General features: G+C 44.2%; 1 protein-coding gene across 6 annotated transcripts in view; it reads right to left on the bottom strand.

Annotated features, from left to right (window-relative positions):
- The window catches only part of LOC106582941 (calcium-dependent secretion activator 1), a 184478-nt gene that overhangs the window by 3228 nt on the left and 166918 nt on the right, over window positions 1–14332 (bottom strand). For all 6 annotated transcript variants that reach the window (XM_082967427.1, XM_045705168.2, XM_082967426.1 and 3 more), the window contains one exon: window positions 7012–7116. In XM_082967427.1, the coding sequence (XP_082823553.1) occupies window positions 7012–7116 (105 nt within the window). The remainder of the gene's footprint in view (window positions 1–7011; window positions 7117–14332) is intronic.

Below are 14332 nucleotides of genomic sequence, written 5' to 3'. Positions count from 1 at the left end.
AGCTGCCCTGTCCTATAAAAAACACTCACAAAATGTACGTTTTTTTTTCACAAGAAGTATTGCCTGATGTGAACCATGCCTCGAACAAATGAGATCTCAGAAGACCTAAGATTAAGAATTGTTGACTTGCATAAAGCTGGAAAGGGTTACAAAAGTATATCTAAAAGCCGTGATGTTCATCAGTAAGACAAATTGTCTATAAATGAAGAAAGTTCAGCACTGTTGCTACTCTCCCTAGGAGTGGCCGTCCTGCAAAGATGACTGCAAGAGCACAGCGCAGAATGCTCAATTAGGTTAATTAAGAAGACTCCTAGAGTGTCAGCTAAAGACTTACAGAAATCTCTGGAACATGCTAACATCTCTGTCTATGACACTAAACAAAACAATAACTAAACAATAATGGTGTTCATGGGAGGACACCACAGAAGAAGCTACTGCAGTCCAGACAAAACAGACAAAAAGTAGAATACACAATGACGTTACTCAAATTGACTGGCCATCTCGGCAAAAAACATGATTTGACATTTGTTAGTTTAGATTTGTTTGTTTATTATTGCATATATTTATTTGTAAAAGTAATTAAAACACAACACATTTTATATGATCAGATATTTGTATTTTTAAACACAACACATTGAATTTTTGAACAATTACATATTATTGAACAATTATATTTTATTTATTTTATTTTTTACAAGTAAACCTACACATTATGAACAATTATAGTTTTAAGCAGTGTATTGGTAGTTAACATGCTACCTAACTGATCAACAATTATAGGTAAAAGCTAATAACAAGGTATACATTTGAAGTTGTAAGTTTACACACACTTAGGTTGGGGTCATTAAAACTCGTTTTTCAACCACTCCACAAATGTCTTGTTAACAGACTATAGTTTTAGCAAGTCGGTTAGGACATCTACTTTGTGCATGACACAAGTAATTTTTCCAACAATTGTTTACAGACAGATTATTTCACTTATAACTCACTGTATCACAATTCCAGTGGGTCAGAAGTTTACATACACTAAGTTGACTGTGCCTTTAAACAGCTTGGAAAAGTCCAGAAAATTATGTCATAGCTTTAGAAGCTTCTGAAAGGCTAATTGACATCATTTGAGTCAATTGGAGGTGTACCTGTGGATGTATTTCAAGGCCTACCTTCAAACTAAGTGCCTCTTTGCTTGACATCATGGGAAAATCAAAAGAAATCAGCCAAGACCTCAGAAGAAAATTGTTGACCGCCACAAGTCTGGTTCATCCTTGGGAGCAGTTTCCAAATGCCTGAAGGTACCACATTCATCTGTACAAACAATAGTATGCAAGTATAAACACCATGGGACCATGCAGCCGTCATACCGCTCAGGAAGGAGACGTGTTCTGTCTCCTAGAGATGAACGCACTTTGATGCGAAAAGTGCAAATCAATCCCAGAACAAGAGCAAAGGACCTTGTGAAGATGCTGGAGGAAACAGGTACAAAAGTATCTATATCCACAGTAAAACGAGTCCTATATCGACATAACCTGAAAGGCCGCTCAGCAAGGAAGAAGCCACTGCTCCAAAACCGCCATAAAAAAGCCAGACTACGGTTTGCAACTGCACATGGGGATAAAGATCATACTTTTTGGAGAAATGGCCTCTGGTCTGATGAAACAAAAATAGAACTGTTTGGCCATAATGACCGTCGTTATGTTTGAAGGAAAAAGGGGGACGCTTGCAAGCCGAAGAACACCATCCCAGCCGTGAAGCACGGGGGTGGTAGCATCATGTTGTGGGGGTGCTTTGCTGCAGGAGGGACTGGTGCACTTCACAAAATAGATGGCATCATGAGGAATTGAAAATTAGGTGGATATATTGAAGCAACATCTCAAGACATCAGTCAGGAAGTTAAATCTTGGTCACAAATGGGTCTTGCAAATGGACAATGGCCCCAAGCATACTTCCAAAGTTGTGGCAAAATGGCTTAATCAAAATTCACCCAACTTATTGTGGGAAGCTTGTGAAAGGCTACCCGAAACGTTTGACCCAAGTTAAACAATTTAAAAGCAATACTACCAAATACTAATTGAGTGTATGTAACTACACGGACTCTTCCGGGTCAAATCCATTTGAAGAACTGTGCAAAGATGCACTAGCTGCCCTCTCTTTGCCACACTCAAATACAGAGGTTGCAACAACAAAGTCAAGGTATTGGAGTGGCCATCACAAAGCCCTGACCTCAATCCCATAGAAAATTTGTGGGCAGAACTGAAAAAGTGTGTGCGAGCACAGAGGCATACAAACCTGACTCAGTTACACCAGCTCTGTCAGGAGGAATGGGCCAAAATTCACCCAACTTATTGTGGGAAGCTTGTGAAAGGCTACCCGAAACGTTTGACCCAAGTTAAACAATTTAAAAGCAATACTACCAAATACTAATTGAGTGTATGTAAACTTCTGACCCACTGGGAATGTGATGAAAGAAATAAAAGCTGAAATAAATCATTCTCTCTACTATTATACTGACATTTCACATTCTTCAAATAAAGTGGTGATCCTAACTGACCTAAGACAGGGAATTTGTACTAGGAATTGTGAAAAACTGAGTTTAAATGTATTTGGCTAAGGTGTATGTAAACTTCCGACTTCAACTGTATATGCTATCCTATTGAACAAGCAACTTAACTCAAATAATGATGTGTGCGCTATGCATCCAGCTCTCTCCAGGTTGTTGTGCTGCTTGGCTGGATAGCTGCTTACTGGTTTCCTCCAGATATTGCCACTGTTCTCGCTCACACTGCAGTGCACAATGCCACCATCAGCTGTGGGTCTCTGCCAGTTCCAGAAAGTCCACTCCTTGCATACGTAAAGCTGTATCCTGCTATGGTGCCAAACTGCTGCAGAACTTCACTTGGTAGTTTATGCTGGTAACAGGTATCACCAGCCAGCTTCAGTCTATACCGCACCAGGAGTATGGAGTTGAGAGTGTGCAGTGATATTATATTTTTTCACTTTGACTTGACCACACTCATTTGGCTAAATAGCCCGTTCAACCTCTGTATTTGAGTGTGGCAAAGAGAGGGCAGCTAGTGCATCTTTGCACAGTTCTTCAAATGGATTTGACCCGGAAGAGTCCGTGTAGTTATTCACTTCACTCCAAAATTCAAATGTATTTTCAGTTGAATCCCACCTAAACAGATGGATGTTTCTCCATTGGGAAACAATTTGATCAATTGGTACCCCAGTAGCTCAGCTCCTTTAATAATTTCAGTGGTGCCTTTATTGTGCTTTATCGTTTCCTTAACACTGAACAAGGCCATGTTTCGGACACCTTCTAGGTTGTCTGGGAGCCTTGCTTGCAGCTCCTTGCTTAAAGCAACAATATAGTTGATGCACCGTCTCCGAATTTCCTTTTTGTCCTCTGGCGCAAGACTGAGTTGGTACACCATGCTCTTGAAAAGGTACCCAAGGAATGGTGATGGACTGAGATGTCTATCAATGGCATCCTTCAGGACATACATTTTTGCCATAGGGTTGACTACTCTGCTGCAAATTGATGTTAAGAGGTGTACCAGATTGTCCAAAAGCTTGACAGGATCTATTTGCTCTCCCTCAAATGACTTCACTGCAACTTGTACGTCGGACATGATTAATTACAAGATTGTCAGGTAGACATAGTTGGTCTTGTCCATGTACATGGCGTGGAGGACATCCACCATGTAGCAATGCTCACTGGCCTTGGTCACCTCAAAGTGGAGTTTCAGTTCTTCCCGCTGGCTCAATATACGAGTTACCGCAGGCTCAATCAATAGCCAACGTGTGGCACACACTTTGGTGATCTGCAGGGGTTTCTGGCCACAATTAATGGTGGCATACACTGCTTTGTACGCCTCACACCGTTTTGGGGAAATCGAAAACCAGTTGTAGGTTTCCCTGATTAAGTACTCAACACTCCTAGGGATGGTTTCTTTGGATGCTGCACTGACAGCCAATTGTAAAGAATGGAACACACAGGGGATGAGTACCAAATTGGGCAATGCAGATTCTTCCTTTAAAAACTTGTGCACCCTGTTGTGCACCCCAGTCATCACGGACGCATTATCAGTGCCAATACCCTGAAGATTCTCTTTTTTAAAGTTATACTTCTCAAGAAACTCAACTACCGCCTTTGCTATTGATCTGGCATCGCCCCCCTCCAATTCAACCAGCCCGAGAAATGTGGACACAATGGTTCTTTTTTTAGCACTGAAATACCGAATCACCACACCCAGGTATTTCGAGACACTGACATCAGTGGACTCATCCAAAAGGAGACTGAACTTCTCATACCCCACATCTGATGTTACCCTTTTGAGAAAATAAGGAGCCAGTACTCCCCTAATAATTTCTGTGCACTTGGAAGTTTGTTGCTGCCACAGAATCTGAAAAGGCAGCTTTGCAAGCCATACCTAAATGGTCGCATGCTAGCAGCGAACAATGCACCGCAATGGCCATTGCCATAGTAGCTTCTGCGCTTTTGCAGTTATACACATTCTTAACCAACTGCGGTAATGTAGACTGCGTTGCGGGGTTGTACGGTTTTGATTTATTTATATGCTTTGCTGTAGCACAATGGTTTTTGATGTCATACATTTTTGCAAGCATATCTGATTTGCTGTATGTACTGTATGCCAGACAATCATCCCCAATTACTGGCTTCAGCCACCCTTTAAATTCAGGTACAGACACTCTTTTCTGTACTTCTGGCTGTACAATTTTGATTGAAACATGTTGATTGATGTTGTAAATTCTGTTCAAGATCAAACATTTGTGACCAACTATATTCATTGGGTTTGTCTCGTCGAACGCATACTACTGCTGCTGGAGTCAGCCAACAATGATTTGCAATTTGCTGAAATTGCTGCTGGCCTGCTGCTGCCTGTGCACGGGCTGAGCGCCGGCTGCTGATGTCACTCACAATGCACTTTTGCAGCCAGGCACGTGTGTTGTGACTGTGTGACAGAGAAAATCGTTTTGTGTCATTTAGAGGGAAAATGCATTTTAGCGTTTGAGTCACTTTTCAAAAGTTGCTAAAAGTTCCAAATACATTTTTTAAAGTAGCTAAATTTGTTGCTAGGTGCTGTTTGAAAAAAAGTTGCCAGGGTCATCTGAAAAGTTTCTAAATCTAGCAACAAAATTGCTAAGTTGGCATCACTGGCCTCAGGGCCTGGACAGCTTGCTATCGTCGACGGAAAAATGTACTCCCAAGTTTATCAAGACATTTTGCAGGAGAATATAAAGCTATCTGTCCGCCAATTGAAGCTCAACACAAGTTGGTAGATGCAACAGGACAACGACCCAAAACACCAGAAGTAAATCAACAATAGAATGGCTTCAACAGAAGAAAATACGCCTTCTGGAGTGGCCCAGTCAGAGTCCTGACCTCAACCCGATTTAATGCTGTGGCATGACCTCAAGAGTGGTTCACACCAGACATTCTAAGAATATTGCTGAACTGAAACAGTTTTGTAAAGACGAACGGTCCAATATTGCTCCTGACCATTGTGCAGATCTGATCCGCAACTACAGAAAACGTTTGGCTGAGTTAATTGCTGCCAAAGGAGGGTCAACCAGTTATTAAATCCAAGGGTTCACATACCTTTCCCACCCACTACTGTGAATGTTTACACGGTGTGTTCAATACAGACATGAAAACGTATAATTGTTTGTGTGTTATTAGCTTAAGCAGACTGTGTTTGTCTATTGTTGTGACTTAGATGAAGATCAGATCAAATTTTATTACCAATTTATTCCGAAGGGTTCACATACTTTTTCTTGCCACTGTATATATATATATATATATATATTTGCCAGGTCGCAATTGTAAATGAGAACTTGTTCTCAACTTGCCAACCTGGTTAAATAAAGGTGAAATAAAAAAAATAAAAAATAAAAATAAAAATATATACGGACTTAGAAAATGAGTGCCATCTGCACTGTTATTTTAGTTATCAGTTAATCTGACTATTCTCACATCATTGATTTAATTAACTTATTTTAGCTATTTGAGTTCGTTTTTTTTCCATATTGTTGTTTAATGTTGGTGGAGCATATTTTAATGTTACTCCGGAATCACTATAATAAATATAATAGTTTTTTGTGTGTATTTTTAACAGAGCTGAGATTTACTTTGAAGTGAAAAGTGTAGGAACTCAGTCATTGATATTAACTTGGTGTCGTAGCAGGAAGATCGGAATGCAATGTAATCATGTATGCCGAAGTGTATCCAATATGTACGTTGAAAACACTATGTTAAAAGCACTTTTTCTGTGGGTGCCCCTAACATTGCCAAAAGACAAAGAGCTGTGAATGGATAAGTGATTCACCAATCAGGGCCCTTGATGGGCTTTGCAACAGTAACAAGGAGTGAGGTGTAATGAAACTAGGGTCCGCGTGCCCTGGATAGAGAGTTACATTTTGTGTGGATGGGATGTTTCTTCACGCCCATCATGAACACGCCGTGTACTAGACAAAAACCTCATGGGGACCATTACACAACGTCCTGACGACTTTAGGCTACAATTTCCTGACGTTCCGGGGACATCCTATTGACCCATTTTTGTACTAAATCATCTGGCACTGAAACTATATGTCACATGTGAGGACAGATCCCATGCATATACGGCCCTCATCAGTCACTACTGCATGTATAGGGAGACTCTCTGAGAGAACAGAACTAAATGTGTGACATGACGTTATGCTGGTAAGACTTGTTACTGTTCACACTGCACCAACATCACGCTGAAATATTAACACAGGACAGAGAAACAATGCTTGTCAGTACTAGGCCTCCCATCAAGCCATGAGAAGGTACAGTAGGTCACAACTCATTCAATATGGGTCACAGATTAAGAGAATATAAACATTTTATTTTAAAAATTAAATTATGTAATTCTACACTATTTGATTGTGAACCTTGATATATTACTTTGAATGAATGACCAATTGGTTTGGGAGGCCCTGGAAGAGGCCTATTGGCTGAGCTTGACATACCTTGACTACTCTGATGAGGATCTTGAGTTGGTAGACATGGAGCTGTAGATCCATCCGGTCAGTCAGCCACATACCCAGGAGGTTCATGGTGCTGGTGTACCATTGCTGCAACAGACAAACACAACGGTCTCCAGCAAAACAGACACACAAACAAACACACACGTACACACACACACAGACAACCAGAATACAGAAAACACAGAGCAGAACCAGCATTTCATAGGAATTTACACTCTCACTCTTTATCACTCTCTTTCTCCTATGTCTTCATCCCCCTCTCATTCCATCTCTGTATCTCTCTCCATATCAACAACTCTCAGTCTCTTTCACTCACTCATTACCCTCTGACTAACTGACTCCCTCTTGCTGTCTCTCTCTCTCTCTCTCAGCTGAGGGGAGAGTGAACTGGAAGCACCTCTTCTATAACCGGAGTAGCTAGCTGAGAGACTCCAGATGTTTATCTGTGGGCTGAGTCCTGTTTGAAGTCTAATTGATTGGTAATGATCAGGGCAGGCTGATGCTAATCAGAGTGGACTAGCGCTCAACCGTCAGGCAGAGACAAGACAGGAGGGGAACATATCTGGGATGACTCTTGAGTTTGTGTTTCTGGAACTTTCACACTGTCAATGAGAGGCCTTCTGCTGTGTCCTTTTTTTACACTCATGTGCAAAAAGACTGTCATGAGATATGAGAACAATTTTTCAGGCCACAAGGCACCTTCTCTACCAGGGAGCTAGATAAAAAGTAGCTATCAGTATACAGTACTTCATGTTTCAAGTGAACATACCCCAGTAGTGACAACAGTACATACATCATCAGTTCCTTCTCTAGATGACAGTTTATGGCAGGGATCATCAACTAGATTCAGCTGCGGGTCAATTTATTCTTGAGTGGATGGTCAGGGGGCCGGAACATAATACAAATAGTTTGTAGACTACAAACATTTGACTAAAACATTAACATTTTAAACCTTGCTTACATTTGTATACGATCACATATCTTGCTATTATGTGTGGAAATAATTTGGTACAGATTTCCAAAATGAAAATCACTTGGAGCTGATTTCCTGACTTGGGGGGCCAAATACAATCCCCAGCGGGCCAAAGTTGGCCTGTAGGCCGCCAGGTGGGGAACCCTGGTGTATGGCTTCTCCCTGGAGTTGTGCTGGGGTAAGTAAGGGTACAACGTAAAGGCCTTCTCTGCGGGATGAATCACTGTGGGAACCTGCTGCATGTGTACCACTGTGGCAGCTTCCTCTCTGCTGCTCTGTGCCTGTGAAGGAATCGCCATGGCAGCAGGGCTGTGATCTCGCCCCTAGCACGACCCCACGCCGAGAGGCCAGGCCTGGTGTGACTGCTCTCGCTCTCCACTTTTCACTCTGTCCTCCTTCCATCTCTCCCTGTCAGCCTCTCTTTCTCTCACCTTCATAACCTCTAAATAGGATTATTGTTGATTATTTATTTATTTTACTTTCATTCAAGTAAATGGCAAAAAGCACAGGCATACCCCTTGTTAGTTTAAGATTTTAAAGAAAATAAAGCGGATCCGATCATATAAAGTGATCTATAACAGCACTTTGGTCCGCAATGCTTTATGCTAGAAACAAGCTGTAAAATATCTGGGAAGAAGTGACACTGATGCTTATGAGGATGTCATTGTTTAGTTTCTTTTACATTCAGAGGCTGAGCTACAACCTTCTATAGACAAGGAGACAAAAAATGCACTTTGCTTGGGAAGTAATCTAATTCTGTCACTATCAATTGATTAAACTATTCACTTTCTGTACAATAGAAGATGTTTAAACCCAGGCAGCTTTTAGGGAAACACTTGTTACCTACTCTTGTTAGGTTAAGCCACAGAAGAAGAGTAGTCAGCAGTTAAAGCTTACATGTTTCTGCGTCGGTAAGCCTACTCTGTCTGGGTTGGAAAGGTAGGCCTACTCTGTCTGGGGTGGAAAGGTTGGCCTACTCTGTCTGGGGTGGAAAGGTAGGCCTACTCTGTCTGGGGTGGAAAGGTTGCCTACTCTGTCTGGGGTGGAAAGGTAGGCCTACTCTGTTTGGGGTGGAAAGGTAGGCCTACTCTGTCTGGGGCAGAAAGGTAGACCTACTCTGTCTGGGGTGGAAAGGTAGACCTACTCTGTCTGGGGTGGAAAGGTAGGCCTACTCTGTCTGGGGTGGAAAGGTAGGTTTACTCTGTTTGGGGTGGAAAGGTAGGTTTACTCTGTCTGGGATGGAAAGGTAGGTTTACTCTGTCTGGGATGGAAAGGTAGGCCTACTCTGTCTGGGGTGGAAAGGTAGGTCTACTCTGTCTGGGGTGGAAAGGTTGGCCTACTCTGTCTGGGGTGGAAAGGTAGGCCTACTCTGTCTGGGGTGGAAAGGTTGGTCTACTCTGTCTGGGGTGGAAAGGTAGACCTACTCTGTCTGGGGTGGAAAGGTAGGTTTACTCTGTCTGGGGTGGAAAGGTAGGTTTACTCTGTCTGGGGTGGAAAGGTAGACCTACTCTGTCTGGGGTGGAAAGGTAGGTTTACTCTGTCTGGGGTGGAAAGGTAGACCTACTCTGTCTGGGGTGGAAAGGTTGGCCTACTCTGTCTGGGGTGGAAAGGTTGGCCTACTCTGTCTGGGGTGGAAAGGTAGGCCTACTCTGTCTGGGGTGGAAAGGTAGGTTTACTCTGTCTGGGGTGGAAAGGTAGACATACTCTGTCTGGGGTGGATAGGTAGGTTTACTCTGTCTGGGGTGGAAAGGTAGGTTTACTCTGTCTGGGGTGGAAAGGTAGGCCTACTCTGTCTGGGGTGGAAAGGTAGGCCTACTCTGTCTGGGGTAGAAAGGTTGGTCTACTCTGTTTGGGGTGGAAAGGTAGGCCTACTCTGTTTGGGGTGGAAAGGTAGACCTACTCTGTCTGGGGTGGAAAGGTAGACCTACTCTGTTTGGGGTGGAAAGGTAGACCTACTCTGTTTGGGGTGGAAAGGTTGGCCTACTCTGTCTGGGGTGGAAAGGTAGGTCTACTCTGTCTGGGGTGGAAAGGTTGGCCTACTCTGTCTGGGGTGGAAAGGTAGGCCTACTCTGTCTGGGGTGGAAAGGTAGGTTTACTCTGTCTGGGGTGGAAAGGTAGACATACTCTGTCTGGGGTGGATAGGTAGGTTTACTCTGTCTGGGGTGGAAAGGTAGGTTTACTCTGTCTGGGGTGGAAAGGTAGGCCTACTCTGTCTGGGGTGGAAAGGTAGGCCTACTCTGTCTGGGGTAGAAAGGTTGGTCTACTCTGTTTGGGGTGGAAAGGTAGGCCTACTCTGTTTGGGGTGGAAAGGTAGACCTACTCTGTCTGTGGTGGAAAGGTAGACCTACTCTGTTTGGGGTGGAAAGGTAGACCTACTCTGTTTGGGGTGGAAAGGTTGGCCTACTCTGTCTGGGGTGGAAAGGTAGGTCTACTCTGTCTGGGGTGGAAAGGTAGACCTACTCTGTCTGGGGTGGAAAGGTAGACCTACTCTGTCTGGGGTGGAAAGGTAGGTTTACTCTGTCTGGGGTGGAAAGGTTGACCTACTCTGTCTGGGGTGGAAAGGTAGACCTACTCTGTCTGGGGTGGAAAGGTTGGCCTACTCTGTCTGGGGTGGAAAGGTAGGCCTACTCTGTCTGGGGTGGAAAGGTAGGTTTACTCTGTCTGGGGTGGAAAGGTAGACATACTCTGTCTGGGGTGGATAGGTAGGTTTACTCTGTCTGGGGTGGAAAGGTAGGTTTACTCTGTCTGGGGTGGAAAGGTAGGCCTACTCTGTCTGGGGTGGAAAGGTAGGCCTACTCTGTCTGGGGTAGAAAGGTTGGTCTACTCTGTTTGGGGTGGAAAGGTAGGCCTACTCTGTTTGGGGTGGAAAGGTAGACCTACTCTGTCTGGGGTGGAAAGGTAGACCTACTCTGTTTGGGGTGGAAAGGTAGACCTACTCTGTTTGGGGTGGAAAGGTTGGCCTACTCTGTCTGGGGTGGAAAGGTAGGTCTACTCTGTCTGGGGTGGAAAGGTAGACCTACTCTGTCTGGGGTGGAAAGGTTGGTCTACTGTGTTTGGGGTGGAAAGGTATGCATAACTTTTGAAAGTAACCTATCATGCTAAGATTCCTAATGACGTCTCAGATTGTATTATTTGCAAACAGGGATAGTTTCGTTGCAAACAATCACTGATTTGGCATTGGAGAAATATGATAAGATGAACACATAGGCCTTTCTCTCAGTCCACTTTTAGCATGTCATTTCAGTAATTTGTGTGGTATTAAAAAAGATTTTGCTAATATGTAAAATAACGTAGAATTGCAAGACATTTTTATTAAATGCAATTTTTTTCTCGGACCTGCAAATATGATGATAGATTCATGCAATGCTTTTACTATGAAGGAGATCTTTCCACCCCTATTCTTGTCCACGGTGGTCTGCGAACCCACAACCTTTTGGCCTGCAGCCCTGTGCGCTATCAAAATTCCTGCGTTGCCATGTAATGCTTACAGGACAATGAACAGTTTCTAAAACTGCATATCTAAGGCTGTGGTCTGTCCAAGAAGTGAGGGTAAATGGTATCATGTTCCCTACTATCACCTTTATATTCTAATTATTATTTTGGGTATACGGGAGGGTCATTTGTTTTTTTTCAAATGTTCAGGGAGGGTTTAGGTAAAATATATTTACCTGAAGGGAGGGCCATCCATTTTTGATTTCAGGTCCAATTTTTCTTTTTTGTGTGTGTGTGTGAGGGGAGGGCGTGGTGCTCAAGGGAAACTCAGAGAGAGACAGACTCTGATGCCAGGCTTGTGAAATGAACAGTGATGGCACTCTTGCTTTGTTCCACTCTGAACAGACTAACAAACCCTAACAAATCTCTCAGAACAGATGAACACACCCAGGCTCTCACTCTTTTTAGGCTCGATTGGGATCAGCAGGAGGCTAGCAATAGCTGACAGCCAAAACACGTGTAATATGGCTCTGAATATATAATGTCATAACCCAACAGGGATCAAATCTGTGACACTGTGACATTCTATCAAGTTCCATCTGATATTAGGGATTGGATAATGAAGGTGGTTTTGGATGGTTGTGTGTCTTTGTGTGTGTGTGTGTGTGTGTGTGTGTGTGTGTGTGTGTGTGTGTGTGTGTGTGTGTGTGTGTGTGTGTGTGTGTGTGTGTGTGGTGTGTGTGTGTGTGTGTGTGTGTGTGCGCCTACGGATAGGGGTTCCACTGCCTCATCACACACGTACAAACATCTGCAGGTCCCGAAGAGGGGTGAAGAGCTGGGGGGCAGAGCAACCTCCTGCCCCCTGCAACACCAACCCCCCCCCACGCCCCTCCACCACCACCAAACACCACCACACACAACACCCCGCCTTGAACCTGGTGTTCACACTCATATATGACATGTTACAGGAAGCCATAACGCCTGGCAGGGGGGCAACCAACAGAATTCAGTGCAAATCTGCATACCCCTCCCCTCGTTTCCCAATGCATACACACATAAACACATACACCAGTCCCACTACTCCTTTGCAAGACTAGGACAGAGGACTGGTAAGGGGTCGGCTTAGGCCTTTGTCCTGGATCCCCAAAAAAACACAAAAAGCAGGAATGCTGGAGCAGAGGCGGGGGCCCTTCCATGGGGGGTATAGGGGGATTACAAGCAACCTGTGACTCTGCCTCTTTCCGCCCTTGCTGGTGGTGATGTGTGTGTGTTCCTTTGTGTGCGAAGGTCTGTGTGTGTGCATGTGATTGTGTATGTGTCAGTGCTACAGACCAGATTGGATCTGGCCTGATTGAGCTTGGATCTTGTAGTAGGTGTGGTGTTTGTCTGTGTGTTAGTGCTCCACAGATTGGCCCTGGTTGGTGCAAGGCTGGGGTGTGTAGTAGGTGTCCTGCTGGGACCCAGCTGTGTCTGCAATTAGCGGGAGGCATGGAATGATGATTGTTGCCACGACGATGCTAATGCAAAGTGACAGGCTTACATTTAAAGGAGAGGGGAGGCCGCTGTGTATTACAGAGACATTACGCACCAATACTTTTCCTTTTTAACTCTCTCTCTCTCTCTCTCTCTCTCCTCTCTCTCTCTCTCTCTCTCACACACACACACACACACACACACACACACACACACACACACACACACACACACACACACACACACACACACACACACACACACACACACACGCACGCACGCGTGTGCATTCACTCAAGAACACACACAGCCTCTGCTCTCCAAGCTCCTTAAAATAAAAACAAAACAATCCTCAAAAATCCATTAAAGAGTGGTAGGGCCGATCAAAGGCACAACCTTTCTCCAGCACTCCTGGCCAGGGTGTCTACAGGGCTTTGTTAGTGGTTAAAAAGAGCTGTCCACACTGGTCTCCTGGCCCAGAGAGAGCTGGCAGCCAGGGCAGCTAAATTAGGCCCCCCAGCGGGCGGCTGAGGGGAGGACCCGGGGGTTGAGAAGTCTTTAAATCTGACTACAAGACATTATGCACTTACGACAAAGGGGCAGAGTAATCCTACCTGCTTGCTTTTCAACGCTGCTGCTTGCCTGTTATTGTCTGCTTTATAGCTCCTGAGAGGAGGCCCATTGATGACGGAACTCAATTACCATAGTAACTCACACCGGTGACCCCCAGGTCTCCCCCACCCCCCAAAAGAGCTGATCCCATAGGTAGTCAGTCCTTTCACAGGAAGCTGACGGCCCTATACCGTGTCCCTCCACGCTGGCTGAGCACCACTGCTGCTGTGGCCCTCAGATCCTGCCAGCACCCTGCGTTCCGCTCACACCGCTCTCCTTTCTACTTCTCTAAACATAGGGGAGCGCAGCATTCTGAAAGGCAGAATTGAAATAAAGTTTCAGGCTCAGCAAGTTTATGGGCTTCAAACTGTTCTGATTGTGCCGCATCTACAAAGGAGAGGCCGGCCAACGATTCACACGCTTCAGCGCAACCTTAAGTGGAACAAAAATCCTCTGTGTGTGCCCAACCACTACTAAATCGCTAAGATAGTCAGCCTTTCCTTTTAAAGAAATGTGAAATAAGCAAGGCTAACAATAAATGTTCTGTGTATATGTAACACAAGACTGACATAAATGTTTCTATCAAAGGAAAGCAAGCGAGAACATTTTCCGTTGCAGTCCGAGTCTCTTACAAAAACGCCAGTCACATTAGACTAGTTAGTGTCAGTTGAACAGATTACAGTGTCAAAATAAGAGTACTTTACAAAAACATGGTTAAAAAAAGAGAGAAAGAGCATGTTCTGAGGAACTAAACGGTTGGAATTGTGGACTACACCGCGCCATTGAGTAAACACACAATAAAGGACAGAAAAG

The sequence above is a fragment of the Salmo salar genome, chromosome 22, assembly GCF_965601325.2.
Source record: "Salmo salar chromosome 22, fSalSal1, whole genome shotgun sequence".
Classification (NCBI taxonomy): domain Eukaryota; kingdom Metazoa; phylum Chordata; class Actinopteri; order Salmoniformes; family Salmonidae; genus Salmo; species Salmo salar.
This window is presented reverse-complemented; position numbering and strand designations above follow the sequence as displayed.